We start from the raw sequence: 27,981 nt of genomic DNA, 5'->3' as shown, positions 1-27,981 counted from the left end.
CGTAATACAACCCAAAAGAAAGAATACAAAGGAACAAACTGAAACTGAATTACAAGGAGAATTCGAAACAGTAAAACCGTGAAAGTATTTAGCCGAGTCGAGGAGTCCTCTTTCCGCAAGACGAGATACGCCCCGGTAGTGCTCTCGGATTGGCATTTCGTCCCCAAAGATAAAACGGCTACGTCTCTGGTGAAGCACCACCGCTTCGGCACAGCTCCGGCGAACTAGATGGAGGAGAGGGCAGAGCTTCGACTGCAGGGGGTCATACTACGAGGTGTCATCCCGCTTGGCTCGCTGACGACCATGGGTAAGGGCAAGGGCTCGGGCTCGCGGCGGGGCGGGGCGGGCGCATGTGCGCGCGTGTGGGCTCTACTGCCCATCTTAGTCCACTAGAATTATTACATGTAATAATCCTTCTTATTGAATACTTGATTAATAAGCTTGTTACTTTCAATGTTGGATAATTAACTCTCTTAATTAATCTCATTGCATCTCTCATATCTCATTTAATTAGTTTGCAATTTTGAACAACTTTAATCTATTATTTCTCACTCAATGGGAATCGGATTTGAGAAAATGAATATACCACGGTCATCTACTTCGAACGTAGATCGACGTTATATCATTTAATTTCACAAAATTAAATGTCTCGTTGAAATTATAATTAGTCAAAATTCTTTGATCGGGCAAAGATTCCAATAATAAAGAGGAGAGAAGAAGAGATAATAAAATCTAATTCTTTCTTATTCATAATATGTGAAACAAGGGGTATTTATACGCCCTAGACCTCCTACTCAACAAAGGAAACAAAAACATAAAAATAACTAATTAGATATTGCCTAAATAATAAATTAACTAAACTAGATATTGCTTAGCTAAATAATAAATTAACTAAACTAGATATTGACTAAACTTAACTACCATATCTCTTGGGAGGTCCACACTTTCTTTTGGTTGTCTTTCCTTCGCTGTCGGCTGACTAGGCTGAGGCGGCGACTACTCTTGCGGTTGAAGCGATAATTCGTTGTTCTCGGTCTCCGTAGATCCATATCAGTGCGTGTGTGTTTTGAAAATTCAATTATTAAAATTTTAAAATTTTAGTTTAAACCGTTGATCCATAGTTGAGTAAATTTTTTGTTTAGAAACTTCTTTTCAATATATAACAATAATAAACATCTTTTCTCATTTTTAATTATTCTCTCTACTTTATTCATTTTTTACACTATTCTCACTATTTTTTTTTCTCTTATTTTTTATCTATCTACATAACACACTAAATATCCATTTATTAAACTCCATGTTGAAGTTGAAAAGTTCCACTTCAACTATGAGGAAACGAAGGGAGTATAAAATTTAGATTAAATTGAATCGAAACATAATATAAGTACTCCATAATATAATATGTTATACATAATTTTGTGTTTAATTTAATTTTACAATAGCAAAATAATACTACTAGTAGTAGGTATTTTGGTATATTGACTACTTTATGTATGTGCTATATAAGTATATATATTTTCTATTTCAAATTGATTTCTATGTTTTACACATAAAACAAGCATTCCTTTTGTAATGCATGGCTAACATAGTCTTGTTGAATTTTCAAAGAAATCATGCCAATTACAACTAATAATGACAGGCCAGAAATTCAGATAATGATATGTCCCCAGAACCCAATCCCAGGCTATTATTACCTTCTGGTATGCCATTGTTGTGCTTCTTCTAGTTCGAACCGGCTACTTGGCAATCACCAATATCAGCTGAAAAGATGAATTCATCAACTTCTGAGAATCTCTGCCGTCGATTTTCACTTGCTGAACTCAACTTAGCCACCGGAGATTTCAGCGAGGAGCATGTGATTGGAAAGGGTGGTTTTGGTAAAGTTTACAAAGGCTTCATTGATAATGAGGCAACTGCTATAAAGCGGCGGCTAGCATCAAATCTGACTCGAGGGACAGGGCAAGGCCAGATAGAATTTGCGGCGGAGATTGAAACACTAAGCAAGTTCCGACATCGTAATCTAGTCTCTCTTATAGGGTACTGTGATGAACAGGGTGAGATGATTCTTGTTTATGACTACATGTGGAACGGAACGCTAGCAGATCACCTTCACAAGCTATTGAGTGATAGCAACGGCGGCTCAAGTCTCTCGTGGAATGAACGACTTAAGATATGTATTGGAGCGGGACGAGGTTTGGACTATCTTCACTCTGGTTGCTCCATCATACACCGTGATGTCAAGCCAACTAACATCCTTTTAGATGAAAATTTCGTTGCTAAGGTTTCGGATTTTGGGTTGGCCAAACATTTAAGGCTTGATATCTCACATAGCCATGTCTTCACAAATGTTAAGGGTTCATTTGGGTATTTTGATCCAAGTTATTTTAGCAGCGGTATACTTAAAAGGGCAAGTGACACTTATGCGTTTGGGATAGTATTATTGGAGGTGTTGAGTGGGAGACCAGCGATTGAAGAAAATCTTGCCGAGGATGAGATGTATATGAGCATGTGGGCTCAAGAAAAAATTCGAAAAGGAAAAGCTTATCAGATTGTAGCTTCAAATTTGAAGGGAGATATCTCACAAGAATGCTTGAAGACATTTGTTGAGGTTGTTAAAGGATGTTTGGATCTTGATCCAAAGAAACGACTCACAATGTCTCGAGTTGTGGTGCAGCTTGAGTTGGCCCTTGAACAACAGGAGAGGAAAGGAACGACGGCACAAAAATTACAGTTTTGGCCGTTTCGGAATCGAGCTGGTAAATGTGAATTCTTTCTATATATAAAAAATAATGGATGTTTAAGTTGTGATTAATGATCCTGAGAGTATTTGTGTTGGTTATGGTGACACAGGATCAACAGCAAAGACCATCCCTGCCACTGCCATGAAAGAAGCCTTTCCACTAGTTGGTATGTATAAGTTCTTTCTATGCATAGACACTTTACAAATAGTGGATGCTCAAGTTTTGGTAAATGGTCTTGATATTGTTTGTGTTGGTTGGTTATGGCGACACAGGTCCAACACCAAAAGATCAAAGTGAGGTTGAAGTTGATAAGCTGTCAAAGGACATTCCTGCCACTGCCACAAAAGAAGCCTTTCCATTAGAAGGTTGTATAAAAGTTCTTTCTTTGCATAGATAATTTATAAAATGTTGGGTGTTCAAGGTGTATTTATTGATCTTTATATTTTGCATGTGTTGGTTTGGTGAAACAGGATCAACACAAAAGGATCAAAATGAGGTTGAAGTTGATGAAATGTCAAAGGACATCCCCTTCACCGCCATAAAAGAAGCCTTTCCATTAGATGGTTTGTATAAAAGTTCTTTCTTTGCATAGATAATTTAGAAATGTTGGATGTTCAAGTTGTATTTATCGATCTTTATATTTTGTATGTGTTGGTTATGGTGAAACAGGATTAACACAAAAGGATCAAAATGAGGTTGAAGTTGATAAGCTGTCAAAGGACATCCCCGCCACTGCCACAAAAGAAGCCTTTCCATTAGATGGTTTGTATAAAAGTTCTTTCTTTTGCATAGATAATTTAGAAATGTTGGATGTTCAAGTTGTTTTTATCGATCTTTATATTTTGTATGTGTTGGTTATGGTGAAACAGGATCAACACAAAAGGATCAAAATGAGGCTGAAGTTGATAAGCTGTCAAAGGACATCCCTGCCACTGCCACAAAAGAAGCCTTTCCATTAGATGGTTTGTATAAAAGTTCTTTCTTTTGCATAGATAATTTAGAAATGTTGGATGTTCAAGTTGTATTTATCGATCTTTATATTTTGTATGGGTTGGTTATGGTGAAACAGGATCAACACAAAAGGATCAAAATGAGGTTGAAGTTGATAAGCTGTCTAAGGACATCCCCGCCACCGCCACAAAAGAAGCCTTTCCATTAGATGGTTTGTATAAAAGTTCTTTCTTTGCATAGATAATTTAGAAATGTTGGATGTTCAAGTTGTATTTATCGATCTTTATATTGTATGTGTTGGTTTTGGTGAAACAGAATCAACACCAAAGGATCAAAATGAGGCTGAAGTTGATGAAATGTCAAAGGACATCCCCGCTACTGCCATGAAAGAAGATGATGTCTATTTCATTATATTTGGTGAGGCAAAGGGCATTGATGCTGGTTATATTACACCCGTGTCTAATAGTTTTGAAGGAGTCATAGAAAATGGACTGGATGCAAATATTGAAAGGTGGCGCTACTGCACGTCAAAGCATGGATTTGAGTCCAGAGTAAAGGTTTGGAATAGCTATATGGAGTATTAGATTGGCTTATTTGGATGAAAAAGTTTTATTAGTTTTGAGTGACTAATGTGGCTGTAACACCTGGTTTTATAGGTTTCAAGATCATTATCTAAGCTAAAGCATGAGAACGTGGTCGAACTAGTTGTTTATCATTGGTATCACAGTTTGCAGATCTTAGCGTATGATTTTGCTCCACGAGGGTCCCTACGCGACATTCTTCATAAACAGCAAGGCATAGACTCAAGCTCAAAGCCATATCCGGTTTTATCATGGTCCCAAAGAATCCAAATCGCTCTTGGGGTTGCAAAAGGAATATGCTACATTCATGGCATGGGATTGATCCATCATAACATCAGATCCAGCAATATTTTAATTTGTGATGATGATACTGCTAAGATAATTGATCCTTTTCTATGGCCGACTCTATGCCGCTATTGTAGGGAAAATTATTGTGTAATGCATTCGCACATCACTCAGAAAATTGATGTTTACAACTTTGGTGAGATTCTCTTTGAGCTCTTGACAGGTAGTAATATAAATGATAGTAGTAACTCAGAACCAGCAGTAGAGGGGCTGCATCAATTTGTGGATGCTAGATTAAAAGGAGAGTACCCGCCCGATGCTGTTATGAAGGTAAATAACTTGTTATATCTGATAAGTTTCTTGCATTTGTTTTCATGATTACAATGATTTCTTTTTAAAACAGATGATTATAGTTGCACGTTCGTGCCTTCGAGATGAAGAATATTATGATCGAAAGATGGTTAGAGTTGTAAAATATCTTGAGCTGTGCCTTCACGAAACCAAATCACAAGACTCTCAGGGCTGAAAACAACTGAGATTGCATCTTATTTTAAGTTATTACTATAAATGAAAAAATTACTTTGTGATTATTTCTTTTCATTGGATTTGATTCCCTTTCTTCTTATAGAAATGACAATGTCACTCAAACTATAAAATTCTTTCAGACGAAAATGTGTCTCACAATGCCTCAAGTCTGATTTTTCATAATTCAGTTAGCCAGACACGGAGGATTTAAGTGACGCACGTGTGATTGGGTATGGTGTATTTGGTAAATGATTGCTGAAAATGGACCCAGTGATTATGATTCAAAATCTTCATTATGGTTTCTCAATTTGATTTTTGTGTTGCATTGATAGAACCTCGTTCTATCGTGATTCGGCACACCGTTTGTAACAAGAACAAAAGGAAGATAAACCTAGTTGGAGTGCTAGGTTTCGGAACCAAGAATGAGAATAGAAGTTAATTCATATTTCTCAATGATTTAATTATCTATGGGATTCTAGTATTTATAGAATCCGCAACCCTAGACGGTTCGACCTTCCTAGTTCGTCTCGAGAGAACCGACAAGAAAACCCGAGGATATTATAAACTAGACCCAAACTATATCTTGCAAGGCAAGATATCAAAAGAATACAAAATATAACATAATTAAATAACAAGAAATAAGTCTAGCTATGGAAATATAATAAACTAAAGATATTCAAGGATCTTCACTTCTTCGGGCGTGAATGGGCTGCTCATCGTCGCCTGGTTCCCGGTTGGGTTCGAGTCCCTATCAACTCCCCCACGGTTGAAATCCACCTTGCCCTCAAGGTGGGAGTCAAAATAGCTTTTATCCTTAAACCAAAACGATTCTAGCTCCAACACCTGTTCACCTACATGTAAATGACCACAATCATTATATGGTGCATAAAGATCGACAACACTCGGTGAAGGATCCTCATCACCCGATTGATAGGAATGAGTAGAATTTGGAAATCGTATCATCACATCTGCCACATTCAGGGCATAAATTCCAGCTCCAATGGCTTCATGCTCATTGTTGATTTCTGCTACAGCCTCACAAAATACCTTAGTGTCTACACAGTCATTTGGTCGGTCCTCCATAGTTGCTTCAGCAACTTCACGATCAGCATTTGCCACCACGGAAGGCCATCGTCCCCACAGAAACGACGTCACAAAATGAAAGTTTGTCATGTGAAACACCAGAGAGTATCCATCCTCGTCCATTTCCAAGACCTCGAACAGCGTCATGTATATAGATCTATTCTCATGTCTGTTCTCTATCACCAAAACCGATTGCTTACACAGTTGAACCTGCTGGAATTGTGGGCGAGATTGAGGTCTGCTTGAGCTCTCACCGATTCGACTATCGCCCAGCCGGATACTAGCTTCCCCATATGCAACATTCCACATGTCGTGATCCAGAACCATAAAAACTGCAAAGGAACCCATAGAACCAACTCTCACTTCAAGGGCTCCTGGGTCAAATATGTGAACTCATTCGTCTCTACCAAATTGAAGAGTATCTCGGCTTCCTTCGCCATCAAGTAAAATCCTATCCAAGTGCCCATATTTGTTACCTGAATAGCACTTAGGTGCACGAACTAGAAAAGCAAAAATATTGAATATGGCACTAAACATGTCTCGATTCGCATCACGAAATCTCTGGCCCCATTCGGCATTTCCAGAAAAGGGCATCTCCATCATCTTGGAATTCATCAAATCCAAGAGACAACTCTCCACCTCAAGGGTAAGCAGATGCGGCTGCAGGATCGATGTGTCAATACATTCACCCAATTGAGTTTCATAAGACTTCGTATCATCACTATAAGAAAGTGTAGGAGTTGCTGAATATGGAAAATCTTTCACAGATTGTGCAGATTCAACATAAAGAAAACCATCGTCATCTTCATCATCACACCATTTAACAAGCTTCATGTGAAATCCAGTATCAGAATCGGAACATACTGATGTCGAACGATGATTCAAGCTATTGGAGCTTTCGGAAGCTTCAACCCTTTTGGGAATTACTGAATGCACTAGAGGAGAATGGTCAACAATTTCTAAGCTAGAGCTGCTCAAATGAGAAGCACGGACAACTTGCTCCTCATCAGCCGATGACTCGAAAGACGAGGAAGAGTTGGCTGTTCGGCAGGGCAGTCCCGTATCATCATTCTCTGTCAGTAAAATATCCGCAAATAATTCAGAATCCGAAAGACGAACCGGGCCCTCAACCTCAAGATTCAATGGGATCGACAATGTCATGTGAATCTTCTTCCTCGACTCCTCACAATCTCCCTGACCATGCTTCAAGTCAAGCACCCTATTAGAGTTCACTGTGCAATCTATGCCAACGAGGGCATCATTCTCAACCAATTCCACCTCCAATTTATTTCCAAACGAAGAATCCATTAACTCATTTGAAGGTAGAACATCTAACTGATTGTCATCAACCACACATGAAACTGCCACGTCAAAGAAAGGCGGAGCAAATACCTCATGTTTGACCTCCTCGTTTCGCTGCGGTGGCGGGCGAATGGGCTCCCGGTTCACGACTGGAAACGCCATTGTGCAGTTGGGTTGTCGCTGGTCTAATGTCTGGGCGATGGTGAAAGTTTCCTTGAGTGTGCTAGGCCCCCGCATGAGGACTACCTGCTTCAGCGGGGATTTGAGACCCGCAATGAACAAAGAGGATAGTGTCGCATCCCCGATGTGAGAAGCCTTTTGTAGCAATGATTCGAACGATGCCTGATAGGCTTCGACTGTAGAAGCTTGCCGGAGAGTAGCCAATCGACCGACGTAGTCGTACAAATCAGGATCGAATCGTTGCTTTAAGGCTGACAAGAAGTCATCCCAACCCTTTCCTTTGTTATTTTCCACCCAATACTCCATCCAATCTGATGCTGGTGGATCGAATAAATATTGTGTAAGATAAAGACGCTCATCTAACGGTGTGTAGTCTTGGTTGTAGTACGTTTGGATCTTATTAATCCAATTCGGGGCATTCTCTCCGTCAAAACGTGGGGGTTTGAGACGGAGGCGTGGTAGGGCTTCGGGCACAAGCGGTGCTTTAGTGACCGATGGAAGGAACGCCCAACTATGCGGAGATGTTGCGACTAGTTGTTGGTCTGGTGGCTCCTTCGCTCTCGCGATGGCGACGGAGGCTGACAGTTTGGTGAGGGTTTCCTCAATTTTTCTGTTGGCGGCTGTTTCCATCATCATTGAACTTGTGGGAGAAGTATTTTGGTGTGATTCCTCGAGAAGAGGCATGGTATGTAGAGAAAAATCTGGGTGCAATGAGTTTTTGACGGATTGGAGAAAGATTTGTGTTAACTGGCGTGAGGAAGATTGAGGAATTTTGAGAGATCAATTTTTATGGAGGAAGAGTAATTAATGTAAAGCACCAATTGATAGAACCTCGTTCTATCGTGATTCGGCACACCGTTTGTAACAAGAACAAAAGGAAGATAAACCTAGTTGGAGTGCTAGGTTTCGGAACCAAGAATGAGAATAGAAGTTAATTCATATTTCTCAATGATTTAATTATCTATGGGATTCTAGTATTTATAGAATCCGCAACCCTAGACGGTTCGACCTTCCTAGTTCGTCTCGGGAAAGAACCGACAAGAAAACCCGAGGATATTATAAACTAGACCCAAACGATATCTTGCAAGGCAAGATATCAAAAGAATACAAAATATAACATAATTAAATAACAAGAAATAAGTCTAGCTATGGAAATATAATAAACTAAAGATATTCAAGGATCTTCACTTCTTCGGGCGTGAATGGGCTGCTCATCGTCGCCTGGTTCCCGGTTGGGTTCGAGTCCCTATCATGCATTTCCTACTTTCACTTGTTTTGATTTAAGTATTGCATTTGTTTATTTAGCCATCATACAAGGTGTGATTTAAATCGAACTTCTCATTCTCTTCGTGCACTTTCTCCAAAATCTCCAATGATATTCACTTTTCAAGTTTAGCACTACTAAAATTTCCGGTCACTGATTTGATCTCAGCGACGACATCTAATCAAGGCCGAAGGTATGTTTTCCTCACCATTCAGAGCCGCTCTTCCATTAGGACTCACATAGTTGTAGAAAAACTCAAAATTTCTAATGTCTCGGTTGATATTCTCAAGTAAAAAGGTCAATTTAAATTCAAGTGAACAGAAAAAAGGTCAAAGGTACAAAACAACCTATCCTACAACACAAATACTAGAATATTGCCATGTAAATATTTTTTTAAAAAAGAAATAAAAGATTAAAACTTAAATTTTAACTCTATTTAAATCCTGTACTTTTCGTTAATCATATTCCATTCAAAATATAAACTTGAAAGGTGTACACTTGTAAGGTTTACTGCGCAAGAAGAAGAGAAATTCTTTTTATTTTCAACTCCAAGAAAAGTGCATCTCCATTCTCCAGATTTCAGTTGATTCGAGTCCAAATGCATAGGTAATTTAATCATGGCCGTGTAGTGTACTAACTAACCCAAGAAGGGATTGGAATGGAAGTTGTAAACTGTAGGAATGCGCATAAATAAATTTTTAAAAGCTGCAGAAAAATCTTAGGTGAGAAAAATAACAGAAAGAAATGAATTGGAATCTAAATAAGCGATAACTTGAAAATCGTAGATGTAATGGAGCTGAAGGAGCTGCTCTGCAAAAAGTTCAAAATTAGTGTAGTAGGAGTAAAAAAACAATTCCCAATTCTCAAAAGTAAAAATTAAAAACAATAGGGGCCAAAAGTTCATCTATGACTCTGAGCTGAATTTCTTGAAAATTTAATTAACCCTAATTTTCAAAATCGATTCCAATTGCTTCACAATTCCCAATCATAATTTGAATGCCGCCACATCGCCACCGTCCTCCACCCGTCCCAGACTGATCGAGCAGTGAACCCTCTCGTGGCGGTCCGACAATATGCAATATGCAATAATATATGCAATACTAAAGCTCATAGAAGACGAGATAAGGAAGGTTGTTGATGCTAGACTTGGAACAGACTACCCTCTTAGTGCACTTGCAATGGTAGAACTCTGTTTTTCGTTGATTAGTGAAATCCTGTTTTTTTTTCACATAAGAGATAACTCTGTTTTCTGATGAGATGATGCTATGCATTGAATTCATGATTATCATAAAACGGATGGCTGAAGTTGCCGCGGAGTGCCTTGCAAAGGACACTGTTTTGAAATATCTCATTAAGAGTCTTGAGCTTTGTTTACTTAATTTGCAATTATGTTGAATTTGGATAATGGGCTTATTAGGTGATGATTTGGCGGCTTTTAGTGGTGACCAAATATTTGTATGTGTATGGATTGAAAGTTCTAAATAGGTGTATTATGGAATTTATTAACCATGAATTTGTATTTAATTAGTTATATTGTAAGTTTTGTTAATTTTATTTTTTATTTACACTATACTGATTTTTAGTAATGTAATTATGGACTTAAATTAAAAGACATGTTTTTATTTTTTTTAAATTTTACAATTTACATATGGGATTTGTGATATTATATATGGCATATAATTGTATAAGCAACAAAATTAAGATAAAGGGATAGAAACGGAGATTAATAAATTAAATAATACTGACATTTAATGATAAAGGCATTACACGGTAGTCCTTCCTACAACAACAAAATACAAAACTTAATCTAAGAGCATCACTTTGGGTCAGCCACAAGCTAGTCACTATCTCTCCCTGCCATGTCATCAGCACTAAAATTCCACCTGTCATATTATCATTTTATTCAAATAAGCTAGCCTAAGGCCAGCCACAGGCTAGCCGCAATTAAAATAATTCAAAAACAACTACATTTACGGAATTAAACATAAAATACGGAATTAAATTTACGACACATATACGGGAAAAATTCATTAATTTAATTTAAATAAAAAAAAGTACATTAACTAAAAATCAAAAAAATTACATAATAAAAAAAATCCAGACTTCCACACACGAGCCACCGCCCCACTCTACTCCTCATTAATTTATTAAAAAAATACATTAAAAAAAGTTAGTATGCCTTGAATCCGTTATAGTTTGCCGCTAGCCGAACGGGGGTCTCGCTAGCCCGTCTTCTGTGTGCCTATTTAAAAATTACATAATTAAAAAAATTCATAAAAAAAATACATTAAAAATGCAATAAAAAAATGCATAAAAAAATACATTAAAAAAATGCAATAAATAAAAAAAATGCATAAAAAAATTAAAAAATAGCATTGGCCGATCGCTCGCCGATCGGCACGCCACAATGGCGGCCAACGCATCGGCCAACGCTCGCAAATCGGCGTGCGCTCGCCTATTCTCTCGCCGATTTTGCACTGGCCGATTCCAATAGTTCGGCTAGCTGACCGGCTAGCGACGCGAATCGACTAGCCAGTAGGCTAGCCGCTATTGGAGATGCTCTAAACCGAACCAAATCTATAAGAATAGTCCTAATGAAAATCCAATACATATATACTCCTGTCAATGCACCATTAATTACAATATACAAATTCATTCACCGCCACTTGCAAATTTCTACCATGCTTCACTTTCAGAACTCCTTTTCATATATGTATTTTTTTCTAATTTAGACCAAGCATTACTTCTGAAGTTTTTTGCTAGAATAGTCTTGTTGAATTTTCAACACGCCTACAACTAGATTTAAGGCCATTAATTCAGATAATGATATGTCCATCCCCCTCTATAGTACCTTCGTCATGCCATTGTGCTTCATCTAGTCCGAGCCGGCGACTTGGCAATCACCAATATTAGCTGAAAAGATGAATTCATCAACTTCTGAGAATCTATGCCGTCGATTTTCACTTGCTGAACTCAACTTAGCCACCGGAGATTTCAACAACGAGCATGTGATTGGAAGGGGTGGTTTCGGTAAAGTCTACAAAGGCTTCATTAATAATGAGTCTATTGCTGTGGCAATAAAGCGTCGGCTAGCATTTGATCCCCGCCAAGGGCAGGCGGAGTTTGCATCGGAGATTGAAACACTAAGTAAGTTCCGACATCTTAATCTAGTCTCTCTACTTGGGTACTGTGATGAACAGGGAGAGATGATTCTTGTTTATGACTACATGAGGAATGGAACGCTAGCAGATCACCTCTACAATGGCGACTCAGCTCTCTCTTGGAAGGAACGACTAAAGATATGTATTGGAGCGGGGCGAGGTTTGGACTATCTTCACTCTGGTTGCTCCATCATACATAGGGATGTCAAGCCTACAAACATTCTTTTGGATAAAAATTTCATAGCTAAGGTTTCAGATTTTGGACTGGCCAAACATTTAGGACGCGATATCTTACAGAGCCATGTCTTCACAAAGGTTAAAGGGTACATTTGGGTATTTTGACCCAAGTTATTTTACGACCGGTGTACTAACAAAGGGAAGTGACACGTATGCATTTGGGATAATATTATTAGAGGTATTGAGTGGGAGACCAGCTGTTGAAGGAAGGGTTGCAGAGGATGAGGTGTGTATGAGCATATGGGCTCAAGAAAATATTCGAAATGGAAAAGCTGATCAGATTGTAGCTTCGAATTTGAAGGGTGAAATCTCAGAAGATTGCCTTAAGACATATGTTGGGGTTGTTAAAAGATGTTTGCATGTCGATCCGAAGAAACGATTCTCAATGAGTCGAGTTGTGGCACAGCTAGAGTTAGCCCTTGAACAACAGGAGAGGAAAGGGGCGACAACACCAAGATTACGAATTTGGCCATTTTGGAATAGAGATATACCGTCTGGTAAATGTGAATTCTTTCTTTGTGTACATACTTTACAAATACTGGATGTTGAAGTTGTGATGAGTGATCCGGTATTCTTTGTGGTTGTTATGGTGACACAGGTTCAACAGAAAAGGATCGAAATGAGGTTGAGGTTGATAAGCTGCCAAAGGCCATCCCTGCCACTGCCATGAAAGGAGATGTCCCTTTCATTCTAATTGGTGGAACAGAGTTCAGGGAAACACCGAGCCGTTATGATTATTCTAATGGATTCAGAGGAGTCCTGATAAATGGAATGGATGCATCAATTGAAACGATCTACTACATGCCAAAGCATGAATTTATAGCAAAGGTTTTGAATCGCTATATTATATATTGCCTTGTCTGAATGAAAAAAGTTTATTATTAACACATGGTTTTGTAGGTTTCAAGACCATTCTCTTCTCTGAAGCATGAGAACTTGGTCGAACTAGATGTTTACAATTTGTATGGCATTGAGATGGTCTTGGCATATGATTTTGCTCCCAGGGGGTCCCTACACGACATACTTCATGAACATCGAGGCATAGGCCCAAGCTCATACCCATATCCGGCTTTATCATGGTCCCAAAGAACCCACATCTCTCTTGATGTCGCAAGGGGATTATGCTACATTCATGATAAGGGATTATTCCATGGTAACATTAGATCCAGGAATGTTTTACTTTGTGATGATGGAACTGCTAAGATAATAGATCCTTTTCTATGGACTCAACACCCCAAGTAGCTGGCAAGGTTCTATGTGGGTAATGATGTTTACAACTTTGGTAAGATTCTCCTCGAGCTCTTAGCAGGTAGTAGTATATTACAAGGTGATAACACACGACGAGCAGAGCAGCATCATGGGTTATGGGTATGCAGCACAACAACTTCTTTCTGAATGTTATAGTGTCGTTTATATTACATGTGTGAGAATAAAGTTTTTAAAATTTTCGAAAAAAAAAATACATGTGTGATGTTGTTAAATAATATGACAGGAAGCATTACTGGATTCAGACAAGGCACACAAGATTGTGGATGGTAGATTAAAAGGAGAATACCAGCCCGAGGCTGTTAAGAAGGTAAAAAATATTTTGTTTGTCTGATAAGTCTCTTGCATTTGATTTCATGATTCTGCTGATTTATTTTATAAACAGATGGCTCGAATTTCTCAACGGTGCCTTCTAAATGAAGCTTATAATCATCCAAAGATGAGTAAAGTTGTACGAGATCTCGAGCGGTGCTTTGGCAAAACCAAATCACAGCACTCACAGAGCTGAAATCGACTGAGATTGATTGCATCTTATTATGCATAAAAAGCAGGGGAGCTGAAAAAGACGCCACCTGAAGTTTTCTTCTTGTAGAAATGTTATTGTGCTCAATACAGTAGTTAAGTTCTCATAGAATATCAAATTCAGTTAGCCATGGAATATTTAAGAGGTGCATATGTGATTAGAAATGATAGATTTGGTAAATAATTGCTGAAAATGCACTAGGTAAAAGTCCATAGTTATTCTTCACTTGTTCTGTTTAGATTAAGAAACAAAAAAATTAATTAATATATTCCAATTGGCTGTTTTAAATCTCGGATTGGAGTAATTTCTCTGGAAATACTAATGATTTGGCAAAGTCAACTAGCTTTTCGTGCCATTGACATTCTTATGTTTTGCTCCGACTACTTGATATCGTGACAACCAAATTGAGCTCAAAATATGACATCATCAATGGCTGAGCAACTTTGCCGTCTATTCTCCCTAGCCGAAATCCAGTTAGCCACAGGAGATTTCAGCGACGAACATTTGATCGGAAATGGTGCATGGATTTGGGAAAGTCTACAAGGGCCTCATTGATAATGGGTCAGTTTCTGTGGCCATAAAGCGGTGGCTAGTATCAAATCCGAGTCAAGGGAATGGGCAAGGCCAGACAGAATTCACGGTGGAGATTGAAACACTGACTCAGTTTCGCCATCGTAACCTAGTCTCTCTGATTGGGTCCTGCGATGAGGAGGGAGAGATGATTCTTGTTTATGACTACATGTCAAAGGGAACGCTGGCTGATCACCTCTACAATCAGTCAACACTCCCGTGGAATGAACGCCTTAAGATATGCATTGGAGCTGGCCGAGGTTTGGACTATCTTCACTCTGGTTGTTCCATCATACATCATGATGTCAAGCATACAAACATCCTTCTGGATGAAAATTGTACAGCCAAGGTTTCAGATTTTGGGTTGGCCAAACATTTAGGACATGATATCCCACCTCAAATTTGAAGGGCGAAATCTCGGAAGATTGCCTCAAGACATTTGTTGGGGTTGTAAAAGAAGTTTGCATCTTGATCCGAAGAAACGACTCACAATGACTCGAGTTGTGGCGCAGCTTGAGTTAGCCCTAGAACAACAGGAGAGGAAAGGGACAGCAACACAAAAATTACCATTTTGGAATCGAGTTATACCATCTGGTAAATGTGAATTCTTTCTATGTGTACATATTTTACAAATATTTGAAGTTTAAGTTGCAATGAATGATCTTGGTGTTGTTTGTGTTGGTTGATTATGGTGACACAGGATCAACACCAAAGTATCAAAAGGAGATTGAAGTTGATAAACAGGAGAGGAAAGGGACGACAACACCAAAATGACAGAATAGAGTTATACCATCACATAAAAGTGAATGCTTTGTATGTATAGATACTTGACAAATATTGGATGTTAAAGTTGTGATGAATGATCTTGATATATATTCTTTGTGTTGGTTATGCTGACACAGGATCTACAACAAAGGATCAAAGTGAGGTTGAAGTTGATAAAGCTGTCAAAGGCCTTTCCTGCCACTGCCATGAAAGAAGATGATGTTCCTTATGTTCTATTCGGTGAAACATAGGAAATTGTTGATGATTGTTTTAGTTCCATGTATAATGGATTTAAAGGTGCCCTGAAAATTGTCACGCGACTAAATTGGTCTGAAATATTGGAAACGAAACCAAATTGAAGTAAATAAATTACTAATATTTGGTGGGTTTCTTTAAATAGAAACATAACTATATAAACAAAAGAAATGAACCAATCTTTATGGTCATGCTACAATTTTATATACAAACTGCATTTTTCTTGTAAAATTGAAAATTAACAATTTTTTAAATAAAAATTCAAGTTCTAAGTTGAATATTGTCATAAAAACATAATATCAAACCTATCAACCCCAAAGTTAAAAATTACTACAATCAATTTCAAGGTAATAATATTTGAGATGTGTGGAGTTAAATGGGTTATTTCTCTTTTGATAAAAATCAATATTTTCAATTTCTCTTATTTTTTTATTCACTTATCTCTAATTGTCTTGCTTTATTCCCATAGTTGCTTTATTCACTTATCTCAAATAGTTGTTATGCTCGTCTTGGACATTCAGAGACGTCTTATTAGTATATATGCTGCAGAAAGAATATATAAATCCGGAAACGATTTTGTGCCGTTTAAGAACTATATCCTAGCTTATATTTATAAAGAATACAAAACCCTTTATTTTCTATTTGGTCTCTCAATAAATAGAAAGTTCAAACTTAATACTCCCTCCATCCCACAAAAATGTCACACTTTCCTTTTTAGTTTGTCCCACAAAAGAAGTCATATTTCCATTTTTGAAAAAAATTCTCTCTCTCATTAATATAAAAATTATATTTTCTCTTCCCATTTAACACACAAAACAAAACATTCTAAAATCTCGTGTCATCCTACAAGTGTGACATCTTTTATGGGACGGATAGAGTATTTAATTGACCAACTGAAAGATAGTTATACATATTAAATTAGTAATATGAAAATCCAAAGTTTTACTTAATGATTTTTTGTTAAATATTGCTACTTTTAATCCTACATAAATGAGCGTGATAAAAGCGAAGAAAAGCTTGCAAATTGTCAAATTGCGATGTACAGAAAATTGTAGACATCATTTTCATGTGAATATAATAGCCCAATGTGGGTTGTTAGAGATGTACATTTTGATTTTTTTATGTTGAAAATGATCAACTACCAAGTAAACCAAGTAAAGTAGTAAACCTTCCTCTGTTATTGTTATGCATGTTTCCTTCATCTACTTTCTTTTGGTAAATCAAACTTGAGCTGAAACGATGAAATCATCAACGTCTGAGAATCTCTGCCGTCGATTTTCACTTGCTGAACTTAACTTAGTCACTGGGGATTTCAGCGACGAGAATGTGATTGGGAAGGGTGGCTTTGGTAAAGTCTACAAAGGCTTCATTGATAACAAAAGGACAACTGCTGTGGCCATAAAGCGACGGCTAGCATCAAATCCGAGTCTAGGCCAGGCAGAGTTTGCGGCGGAGATTGAAACACTAAGTAAGTTCCGACATGACAATCTAGTCTCTCTTATTGGGTACTGTAATGATCAGGGAGAGAGGATTCTTGTTTATGAGTACATGTGGAATGGAACGCTAGCAGATCACCTCCACAAGCTATCAAGTGATAGCAATGGCGGGTCTACTCTCTCGTGGAATGAAAGACTTGAGATATGTACTGGAGCAGGGCGAGGTTTGGACTATCTCCACTCTGATTGCTCCATCATACACGGTGCTGTCAAGCCTACTAACATCCTTTTAGATGAAGATTTCACAGTTAAGGTTTCGGATTTTGGGTTGACAAGTGTTAAGGGCTCGTTTGGGTATTTTGATCAAAGTGATTTTACCACGGGTTTCCTTACAAAGGGAAGTGACACTTACGCGTTTGGTATAATATTGTTGGAGGTATTGAGTGGGAGACCCGCGGTTGAGGAAAAGCTTGCAGAGGATGAGGTGTGTATGAGCATATGGGCTCAAGAAAATATCCGAAATGGAAAAGCTGACGAGATTGTAGCTTCAAATTTGAAGGGACATATCTCCGAAGATTGCCTCAATACATATGTTGGGGTTGCTGAAAGTTGTTTGCATCCTGATCCGATGAAACGACTCACAATGAGCCGTGTTGTGGAGCAGCTTGAGTCAGCCCTTGAACAGCAGGGGAGGAACGGGTCAGCATCACAAATGTCACAATATTGCCCATCTGGTAAATGTGATATCTTTCAATGTATATATGGTTTAAAAATATTTGATGTTTAAGTTGCAATGATATTCTTTGTTTTGGCTGGTTATGGTGACATAGGATTAACACCAAAGGATGAAAACGAGGTCGAAGTTGATCAGCTGTCAAAGGCCTTTTCTGCCACTGCCATGAAAGAAGACTATGTCCCTTTCATTCTATTCGGTGTAACAAGGGACATTGATGATGATTGTTTTAGTCTCTCGTATAATGTATATGCAGGAATCCTGAAAAATGGAGAGGATGCAACTATTGAAAGGCTCCACTACATATCTAATCGTGAATTTGAACGTAGAGCAATGGTTTGGAATAACTATATTATATATTGGCTTATTTGGATGAAAAAAGTTTATCAATTTGGAATGTCTATGGCTTTGTAGGATTCAAAATCATTATCTTCGCTGGAGCATGAGAACATTGTCGAACTTGTTGTTTACAATTTGGGTGGGCGTCAGCAGGTCTTGACATATGATTTTGCTCCACGAGGGTCCCTGCACGACATCCTTCATTTACAGCAAGGCACAGGCTCAAGCACAAACCTATATCCGGCTTTGACATGGTCCCAATGAATCGATATTGCTCTTGGGGTCGCCAGAGGATTATGCTACATTCATAGCTACGGATCGGTCCATCATAACATCAATTCCAGGAATATTTTAGTTTGTGATGATGAAACTGCTAAGATAATTCATCCTAACCTTTGGGCTCAGTGCTACTGTCTGGATTATTTTTCTGATGATATAAGCCATCCTAAACTAAAGATTGATCACGGGCGAGGCGTTGTTTACAACTTTGGTGTGATTCTCCTTGAGCTTTTGACAGGTAGTGAAATACTAGGAGAAGGAGACCTTGTCACATGGGTATGCAGCATAGCAATAAATTCTAGTTTCTCAGTGTATACTATTACTATGTATGTTAAGTTTTGAATTAATAAGACACCAGGCATTACCACAGCTGGATTCGAACAAGGTACACGAGGTTTTGGATGCTCGATTAAACGGAGAGTACCCACTCGAGGCTGTTAAGAAGGTAAATAACTTGTTTATTGATAAGTTTATTGCATTTGATTTCATGATTATGATGCTTTGCTTTATAAACAGATGGCTAAAGTTGCTCAATCGTGCCTTGGAGATGAAGGATATTATCGTCGAAAGATGGATAAAGTTGTACAAGATCTTGAGCTGTGCCTTGGCGAAACCAAATCAACTGAGACTCAGATTGCATCTAATTTTGCATGAAAGCAGGGGAGCTGAAGATAGACGCCATCCGAAATGAGAGAAATAACTTTATGATTATTTCATTTCATTAGATTACAGTATTTCCTTTCTTCTTAGAGAAATGACAGTCACTTAAACTATAAAATTATTTCAGACGATTTAAGTGGTGAATGTGTGATTGGAAATGGTATATTTGGTAAATCATTGCTGAAAATGGACTCACTGATTATGATATCTCATCATTTATAATCTTCATCATGCTTTCTCAATTTGTTAGGTCCGTTTTGCTATCGAAAATTATGCTCTAAATTACATATACTCTAGTCTTTGTTGTGACTTTTGCGCGGCGCTGTGGCCGGTCTTGTGTTGGTGGTTAACCATTGGAGCTTGGGACGTCGTCTACTGTTGGGCTTTGTGGTGTTTGGGGCGTATCAGTTGTGGTTTTTTTCCAGGAAGGCACAGCTCGAGTTGTCTTACAACTTCACTCATATTTGGACGATCATAAAGTTCATTCCGAAGGCACCATTGAGCAACTTGAGCCATCTGTTTTTAAAATAAATCATCACAATCATGAAACCAAATGCAAGACACTTATCAGACAAATAAACTATATGGTAGTACCTTGTTAACTGCCTCGGGCGGGTAGTCTGCTTTTATCTAGCATCCACAATCTTGTGTACCTTGTCTGAACCGAGCTATGGTAATGCCTGGTGTCATATTATTTTAAAACTTATCATATATACATAGTAACAGTATACACGAAACAAAGACACACCGAGAAAAAATATATCGTTGTTGTTGTGCTGCATACCCACGACACAAGGTGACGCTGTCCTGCTGGTAATGTGTTATCAACTATTTTTCTACCTGTCAAGAGCTCAACCAGAATCTCACCAAAGTTATAAACATTATATTTCTGATTGTGAGCAATCAATAGATTAGGATGACACTCTTGTTATAATATTGTCCTACAATATTGGCATTTAGTCCATAGAAAAGGATCAATTATCTTGGCAGTTTCATCATCACAAAGTAAAACATTGTTCGATCTGATGTTATGATAGATCAAATCCCTGCCATATTCATGTATGTAGCATAATACCCTGGCAACCCCAAGAGCAATTTGGACTCTTTAAGACCATGTGAATCAACTTATTTTTAACACAAGTACACCCGCAAGTGTACGGGGCTAATGTAGCAAATAGTAAGCAAAGAGTATCGTATCCACAGAGACAATGAGTGTCAACCTAATTACCACGAACCAACCTCAACTACTATCTAGATGAATCGGAAAGTTTGAGTTTTCTAAATCTACTTAAAAGCAAGGTAAAAGCAATTAAAAACAACTAGAGAACTAAAAGCAAATAAGAAAACGGATGTAGATCAAGGATGAGAAGGGTATAATCCTACGGCATCGATAACAACTGTTCTATGCTCAACTAATTTCTTAACTATGCCAACAAAGGGTCTCAAGGGTTATTAAGCTATCACTAAGGTAAAACTATATCTTTTCTCAAAGCATATAATTTGTAGATTGCTACCTAGAACCGAAGTGTCCTTCCTAGAACTAAGGTAACAACTCCTAAAAGCTCCTAAGATACTTAGCTTCATTCAAAGGCTCAAATCTGTCGATTATATTGGCAAAGACGTCAACTTCTCTTCTTTCAAATTAAACTACTCACTTCTCAGGTATTGTAGTAAAATCCACATGCATTTATAAGGTGATCAATCAAATAAATGTATAAGCACAAGAGAAGTCAAAATAACCACATGAGCCAAGACAATAGAAAAAGGAAATCAATTAAACATAAGAATCATTGTATCTCTCCCGTAGAACTCTACGAAGGATTTAGCTACTCATGTTCATCACAAAAGTCAAAGAAATATTAAAAAACATTATTTGAACAAGAATAAAACTAAAAGTAGAAACTCCTAGAATTGGATTGGGCGGATTGGAGGTCTCGTCTTCAATCTTGCGATGAATACTCGTCCTCTGTTCGTTCTTCTCTTCTTCCTAGGTGAAAAAGTGGTATTTTTGGGGTAGAAGGCGTGTAAGTTGTGTTTGGAGGCGTTTCCTAGGCATATATATACCTAGGGTTGACTTTGGGCCCGAAACAAGATGTCCGACGAAGCTGGCGGGTCGCCAGGTTGGGTGTGCGTCGAAGCTGGCGAGTCGCCAGCTGCTTACGGCGTTTTTTTCGTGTTTTGCTGGCGGGTCGCCAGATTCGTTCGCATGCTAACCTGGCGGGTCGCCAGCTATGTCACTGCTCTGCGCAGTCTTGGGTAAAACGGCCATAACTTCTTCTACCGAACTCCGATTGAGACGTTTAAGATATCCACACGAAGCTCTTTCGAAGACGAAGAGAATGGTATGCATTACATGCGAGTCGGACTTCAAAATCTCCAGAAAAGCTGTCTCGAACATTGAGCAGCTGCACATCCACATATTTTGTATATTTTTCTACACATTCTTCACAAAATGGTCAAAATACCAACATAATAGAGAAGTAGCTATAACCATGTCTTAAAATACACAATATACGATCAAATTCAAGTAAAACTACCCTCTAAAATCATGTAAAATCCAAGTGAATCACCATGTTAAAGCCGGATATACGGGTTTGAGCTTGAACTATGCCTTGCTGTTCATGAAGATTGTTGTGTAGTGACGCATACGCCAAGTGCTGCTGACGCCCATCCAAATTGCAAACATCTAGTTCGACCACGTTCACATGCTTCAGGTTAGTTAATGGTCTTGAAACATACAAAAACCAAGTGTTACATAGTATGATAGTAATCTATTTCATCCAGATAGGCAAATATATACTATTCCAAACCTTTGCTCTCAATTCAAATTCATGCTTTGGCATGTAGTGGAGCCTTTCAATTGTTGCATTCTCTCCATTTTCCAGGACTCTTGCGAATTCATTACGCATGAGACTGAAATAATCAGCATCAATGTCCTTTTGCTTCACCAAATCGAATGAAAGGGATTCCATCAGGGATGGCCTTTGACAGCTTATCAACTTCAACCTTATTATGAAAGGGATTCCATCAGGGATGGCCTTTGACAGCTTATCAACTTCAACCTTATTTTGATACTTTGATGTTGATCCTGTTCCATCATAACCAACACAGAAATATGAAAGTCATTCATCACAACTTAAACATACAATATTTGTAAAGTATTTACACATAGAAACAATTCACTTTCACCTTTATTCCATAATGGCCAAAATTGTACTCCCTCCATTCCATAGTAATGGAGGCGTTTCTTTTCGGCACGGTGATTAAGAAAAATTGTGTTAGGTGAGTTAAGTAGGGGGAGAATAAAGTGGAAAATAAAAAACGTAAAGAGATGAAGTGAGAAAAAAGTAAGAGAGAGTAAAGAAGGTGTGGAAAAAATGTGTTGACTTTTACTAAAAATGGAAATGACTCTATTACTGTGGAACGTACCAAAATGACAAAATGACTCTATTACTATGTAACAGAGGGAGTAGTAATTTTTGTGTTGTTGTCCATTTCCTCTCCTGTTGTTCAAGGGCTAAGTCAAGTTGTGCCACAACACGAGTCATTGTGAGTCGTTTCTTCAGATCACGATGCAAACATGAAACATCTTTTAACAACCCCAACAAATGTCTTGAGGCAATTATCCAATATTTCGCCCTTCATATTTGAAGCTACAATCTGGTCAGCTTTTCCATTTCAAATTTTTTCTTGCCCACATGGTCATACACACCTCATCCTTTCTGCAAGCTTTCCCTCAACCGCGGGTGTCCCACTCAATACCTCCAATAATATTATCCCGAACGCATAAGTGCCGCTTCCCTTTGTATGTACACCGGTGGTAAAATAACTTGGATCAAAATACCTAAATGAACCTTTAAGATTTGTGAAGATATGACTCTCTTTAATATATCATGTCCTAAATGTTTGGCCAACCCAAAATCCGAAACCTTAGTTGTGTAATTTTCATCTAAAAGGATGTTAGTAGGTTTGACATCACGGTGTGTGATGGAGCAACCCGAGTGACGATAGTCCATACCTCGCCCCGCTCCAATACATATCTTAAGCCATTCACTCCACGAGAGTGTCGACTGATTGTGTAAGTAATCAGCCAGCATTCCCTTAGACATGTAGTCATAAACAAGAATCATCTCATCGTGTTCATCGCAGTAACCAATAAGAGAGACTAGATTCCATTAAAATGAAACGTTTTCTAAAATGGAAACAAATCTACTTTTTTACTCTCACTTAAAAAATAACACTGCATAAATCACGTGTTGGAAACCAAATATTTCATATTTATTGGGATGGAGGGAGTATTATATTTTCACACGAAAATGGTACGAAAATGATGTACTCCCTCGTGTCTTATTGTAATTGAAACGTTTATTTGGATACAAAGATTACGAAACAAATATTTAGTGACTTCACGTTTAATTAGTGAGACAGATACTCCCTCCCTTCTTTGTTAATAGATGCGTTTTTTTTCGATACGGAGTTTAAGAATAGTGTGTTAAATGGATGGTGAATAAAGTAAAAGAGATGAAGAGAAAAATGACTGAATTAACTTGGAACTCCCCGAAATAGTAAAATGACTCTATTAACATGGAACGGAGGGAGTATAAAATTAGAAAATAGTAGTAAAATAAAGTAGGAAAGTAGAGACGAAATAAAATAAATAATTTAAAAAAAGTTAAATTACAGATATACTAAAATACTACTTCGTCCACAAAAAATAAACCAGTTTTACCATTTTGGACCGTCCAGCAAAATTAGACAAATTCTAAAAATAAAAAGTTTTAAGTCAATATTAACTCTACATATTATTCTAAATGTGGACCCCACAATCCAGTACCACTACTTTCACCATATTTTCCCTCCATTTCTTTTGTTTTACCAATGCGCATTAAAACCCGTATCATTTAAATTTTATTTATTTTTCGTGAGGGAGGTAGTAAAGATATATTCAATAAAGAAAATGATTCAAACTTTCAAATGTAATGAGATAGATTAAAAATGAATTCAATTCAAATAAGGATACCAAAAAAAAATTGTGTAGATTAGAATGAGATGAATGAAATATCTTTTTCTATAAATATTTATGCTCCATTTGATATCTTGGAATTTGAATTGCGAAATTGAAATTTGAGCCAATATTGGTTCTGCAAAATATTTGAATTTAGAATTAAATTACTCACTTCTAATTCCTCTCACAATTTGAATTCATACCAGAAGTAAATCATTAAACACACACACACACCCACCAGTGACGTATCCGGAATTTAAAATTTGGGGTACGAATTGTACAACAAATAATTATGAGATACTATAATATAACAAGAATTTTTATTTGATGTACGAGTTGTATTAAAAATAATATTGTATGAAATAATAAAAATAATAGAGTATAATATAGAAAAACAAAGCTATATAAAAAGTAAGAATATTTTATTTGAATTATGAGTCTTACTACAAGTAATATTTACATAGATGATCAAATATAGTAATACGGTATTATATAGAAAACCAAAGCAATTAAAAATAGGCATAATATGAAAAATAAAATATAATGAAAACAAACTATTGTAATCCGATATCTAGAAAAGAAAATAGAAGTGCAAATAATTACATAACTACGAGAACTAATTACATAAAGAAAAAAAGAAAAAAAAAACGTTAGTTCAGAGATATAACAATAGAAGCGCATAGTAGCACTCATAACTTAAAAGTACAATTAAAAAACTTTAAAAGGTGAATAAGTATTAAAAAGTTCTGGTTTTGCAGCCTCGCAGAGTCGGACACGGGACAATAGGTTGAAATGAGCAGCAGCCGGCAGTTGCCACTGGAACAAACATGACTTCCATAGAGCAAACATGTATTCCATAGATTTGTACTGAATATATTATTAGTGTACCCCTTGTTCCCACCTAAATATGCCACTGCCACTCACCTATATTATTAGTGTAAATCCCAAATATTGAAATTATACGTGGTTCTTATTAATAAGTCTCATAAGTCTCTTTCTAATTTAGAGCGGTCACCCATACAAAGGAAATCATGCTTGATCAATGTATAAAAAATCTAGAATTATTAGGAGAAATTTTGACCAATGCATTAAAAAAAGTCATTAATATTTGATAGGTGGCTTCGGTAAAATAGGATAAACTTATAATAATAACAACCGTTGAAAAAAGAGAAATACAACCGTAGAAAACTAGTAAAAATTATAGGAGTATTATATTTTATTCACATTGACACGACAATTTTTTGTATGACGTAATAACATCAGTGCCAGCAACTTGAAATTTGATAGAACATTCACTAAGTCAATATACATTACTTTCTTAGCACACAAGAAGCGAAGTTAATTCGCACAAATTTGGGATTCTTTCTTCAACTCAAGTCCTGCGATGCAGGAACATCTTCAATTACCTCTTGCCAAGATCCGGCTCATCACCAGAAATTTCAACAGGGATCATCTAATCGGAGAAGGTGGCTTTGGAGAAGTTTACAAAGGCGCCTTGGGTGACAAGTTGGTGGCGGTGAAGCGTCTAAAGCAGCCCGAGACTAATAAGACACTAATACTAAGTAGGAAGGGGTTCATGAGGGAGATCGAAGTACTAACTAAACTCCGGCATCGTAATATAGTCACTCTGATTGGATGGTGCAGTGAGCAGGAGGAGATGATTCTGGTGTACGAGTACATTCTGAATGGAACGCTTGCCGATCACCTTTATGGGCCGGCGAGCAACAGAAACCCGCTGACGTGGACCGAACGGCTCAATATCTGCATTGGAGCATGTCAAGGTCTTCACCATCTTCACAATACCTGCCCCGGAAACTCAGTAATTATACATGGCGACGTGAAGAGCTCGAACATTCTTCTAGATGAAAATTTAGTGGCTAAGGTTTCTGATTTTGGGTCGGCCAAACAAATTGATGTGGATGTCTCCGAGACCATCGACAGCACGGCTGGCACGTTCTCGCCTGGGTATCTTGATCCCCATGTTTGGACCACGGGTAAGTATACTACGGCTAGTGACGTCTATGCTTTTGCAGTGTTGATGGTGGAAGCATTGTCTGGGAAAAGAGCATGTGAAGAGAGCCATCCCCAAAAAGAATGTAAACTGTCTGACTGGGCTATTGGAAAAATTCGTAATCAAAAAGGTGAGGAGATTGTAGCTTCAAATTTGAGGGGACAGATCTCGACATGTAGTCTTAATTGCTTTTTAGGGATCGTTGAAAGATGCTTGGATGAAGTTCCAGAGAAACGACTGGAATTTACTGAGGTTCTGTGTCTGCTTATAAAAGCCCGTAATGTTACAGCAGAAGGAAATGTCGATGCAAAATCACTGGCCATCCGGATCCGGTAAATGTGTTTTATTTCCATTTATATACAGAGCAACTAAGATATTTAATGTTGACAAAAGGCTGAGATTTTCCCTAATGATCAAATCCCAGGATTACCACCACAAGAGCAAGCTCATACTCAAGAAGATGCACCAATTTTTCAAAGGCTCGTCAACATTCCAAATCATGAATTTATAGCAGAGGTTCGACAATAGCTATAAATTGGCCTATCTGGATGTAAAAGTTTATTAAGTTAGAATGACTAGTATAACTATAATACATTGTTTTGTAGAACTTTGTTAATGCCGTGGTGGATGATTCTGCTCCACACGCGTCACTACTCAACAGTGTTCGTGGACATAAAGACATGTACTCAAGCTTTATCTCATCTCTGGATGGACCAAAGGAATGGGTCACCGACGTCCCAAAGCATAAAACTGTACCAGAGGTTTGGCAATAACTATATATTGGCCTATCAAGATGAAAAGGTTTATTGATTTGGAATTACTATTAATATAGCTATAACACATGGTTTTATAGGTTTCAAGCCTACAAACACCCCTATATATTCTTCGTGAATGGAAAGTTATGTACTCAATCTTAAAGTCGTATCCGGATGCACCAATCCGTCTTGGTCGACAGAAAGGCATACTCTCAAGCTTAATGTCATCGCCGGATGCACCATTCCATCTTGGTGGACAGAATGACATACTCTCAAGCTTCATGTCATCGCCGGATGCACCATTCCATCTTGGTGGACAGAATGACATACTCTCAAGCTTCATGTCATCGCCGGATGCACCATCCCATCTTGGTGGACAGAATGACATACTCTCAAGCTTCATGTCATCGCCGGATGCACCATTCCATCTTGGTGGACAGAATGACATACTCTCAAGCTTCATGTCATCGCCGGATGCACCATTCCATCTTGGTGGACAGAATGACATACTCTCAAGCTTCATGTCATCGCCGGATGCACCATTCCATCTTGGTGGACAGAATGACATACTCTCAAGCTTCATGTCATCGTCAGATGCACCATTCCGTCTTGGTGGACAGAAAGACATACTTTCAAGCTTCATGTCATCGCAGGATGCAGCATTCGGTCTTAGTGCAGCATTCCAGCGTGCAGCATTCCGTCGTGGTGGACAGAAAGACATACTCTCAAGCTTAATGTCATCGCCGGATGCACCATTCCATCTTGGTGGACAGAATGACATACTCTCAAGCTTCATGTCATCGCCGGATGCACCATTCCATCTTGGGGGACCGAATGACATACTCTCAAGCTTCATGTCATCGCCGGATGCACCATTCCATCTTGGTGGACAGAATGACATACTCTCAAGCTTCATGTCATCGCAGGATGCAGCATTCGGTCTTAGTGCAGCATTCCATCGTGCAGCATTCCGTCGTGGTGGACAGAAAGACATACTCTCAAGCTTAATGTCATCGCCGGATGCACCATTCCATCTTGGTGGACAGAATGACATACTCTCAAGCTTCATGTCAT

At 38.0% G+C, this 27,981-nt stretch overlaps 2 protein-coding genes and 3 pseudogenes across 3 annotated transcripts; all 5 read left to right on the top strand.

Annotated features, from left to right (window-relative positions):
- Positions 1-1,607: 1,607 nt before the first annotated feature.
- LOC125197940 (uncharacterized) lies at positions 1,608-5,148 on the top strand. The gene is made up of 10 exons (XM_048096448.2): positions 1,608-2,756; positions 2,851-2,907; positions 3,014-3,106; positions 3,212-3,304; positions 3,411-3,503; positions 3,611-3,703; positions 3,811-3,903; positions 4,008-4,249; positions 4,349-4,888; positions 4,962-5,148. Exons 1-10 carry the CDS (start codon positions 1,769-1,771, stop codon positions 5,082-5,084), a joined length of 2,415 nt encoding a protein of 804 aa, XP_047952405.1. The 5' UTR covers positions 1,608-1,768; the 3' UTR covers positions 5,085-5,148.
- Positions 5,149-11,672: 6,524 nt separating this feature from the next.
- Positions 11,673-15,584, top strand: LOC125207661 (putative serine/threonine-protein kinase PBL28; annotated as a pseudogene). The gene is made up of 5 exons (XR_016136045.1): positions 11,673-12,807; positions 12,909-13,138; positions 13,211-13,678; positions 13,803-15,263; positions 15,370-15,584. The product of XR_016136045.1 is annotated as a putative serine/threonine-protein kinase PBL28 (transcript).
- On the top strand, positions 14,614-15,685 carry LOC125192742 (receptor-like protein kinase ANXUR2 pseudogene; annotated as a pseudogene).
- Positions 15,686-16,928: 1,243 nt separating this feature from the next.
- On the top strand, positions 16,929-17,957 carry LOC125192732 (receptor-like protein kinase ANXUR1 pseudogene; annotated as a pseudogene).
- A 7,568-nt stretch (positions 17,958-25,525) lies between these two features.
- LOC125192714 (putative receptor-like protein kinase At2g23200) lies at positions 25,526-26,488 on the top strand. Its single transcript, XM_089065026.1, has one exon. The coding sequence runs from the start codon at positions 25,526-25,528 to the stop codon at positions 26,486-26,488; it is 963 nt and encodes a 320-aa protein (XP_088921152.1).
- The last annotated feature ends 1,493 nt before the right edge of the window (positions 26,489-27,981 follow it).

The sequence above is a fragment of the Salvia hispanica genome, chromosome 2, assembly GCF_029641045.1.
Source record: "Salvia hispanica isolate PSC_SH4W2 chromosome 2, Shi_PSC_v1, whole genome shotgun sequence".
Taxonomy (NCBI): Eukaryota; Viridiplantae; Streptophyta; class Magnoliopsida; order Lamiales; family Lamiaceae; genus Salvia; species Salvia hispanica.
The sequence above is the reverse complement of the archived record's forward strand: the minus strand, read 5'-3'. Positions and strand labels throughout refer to the sequence as shown.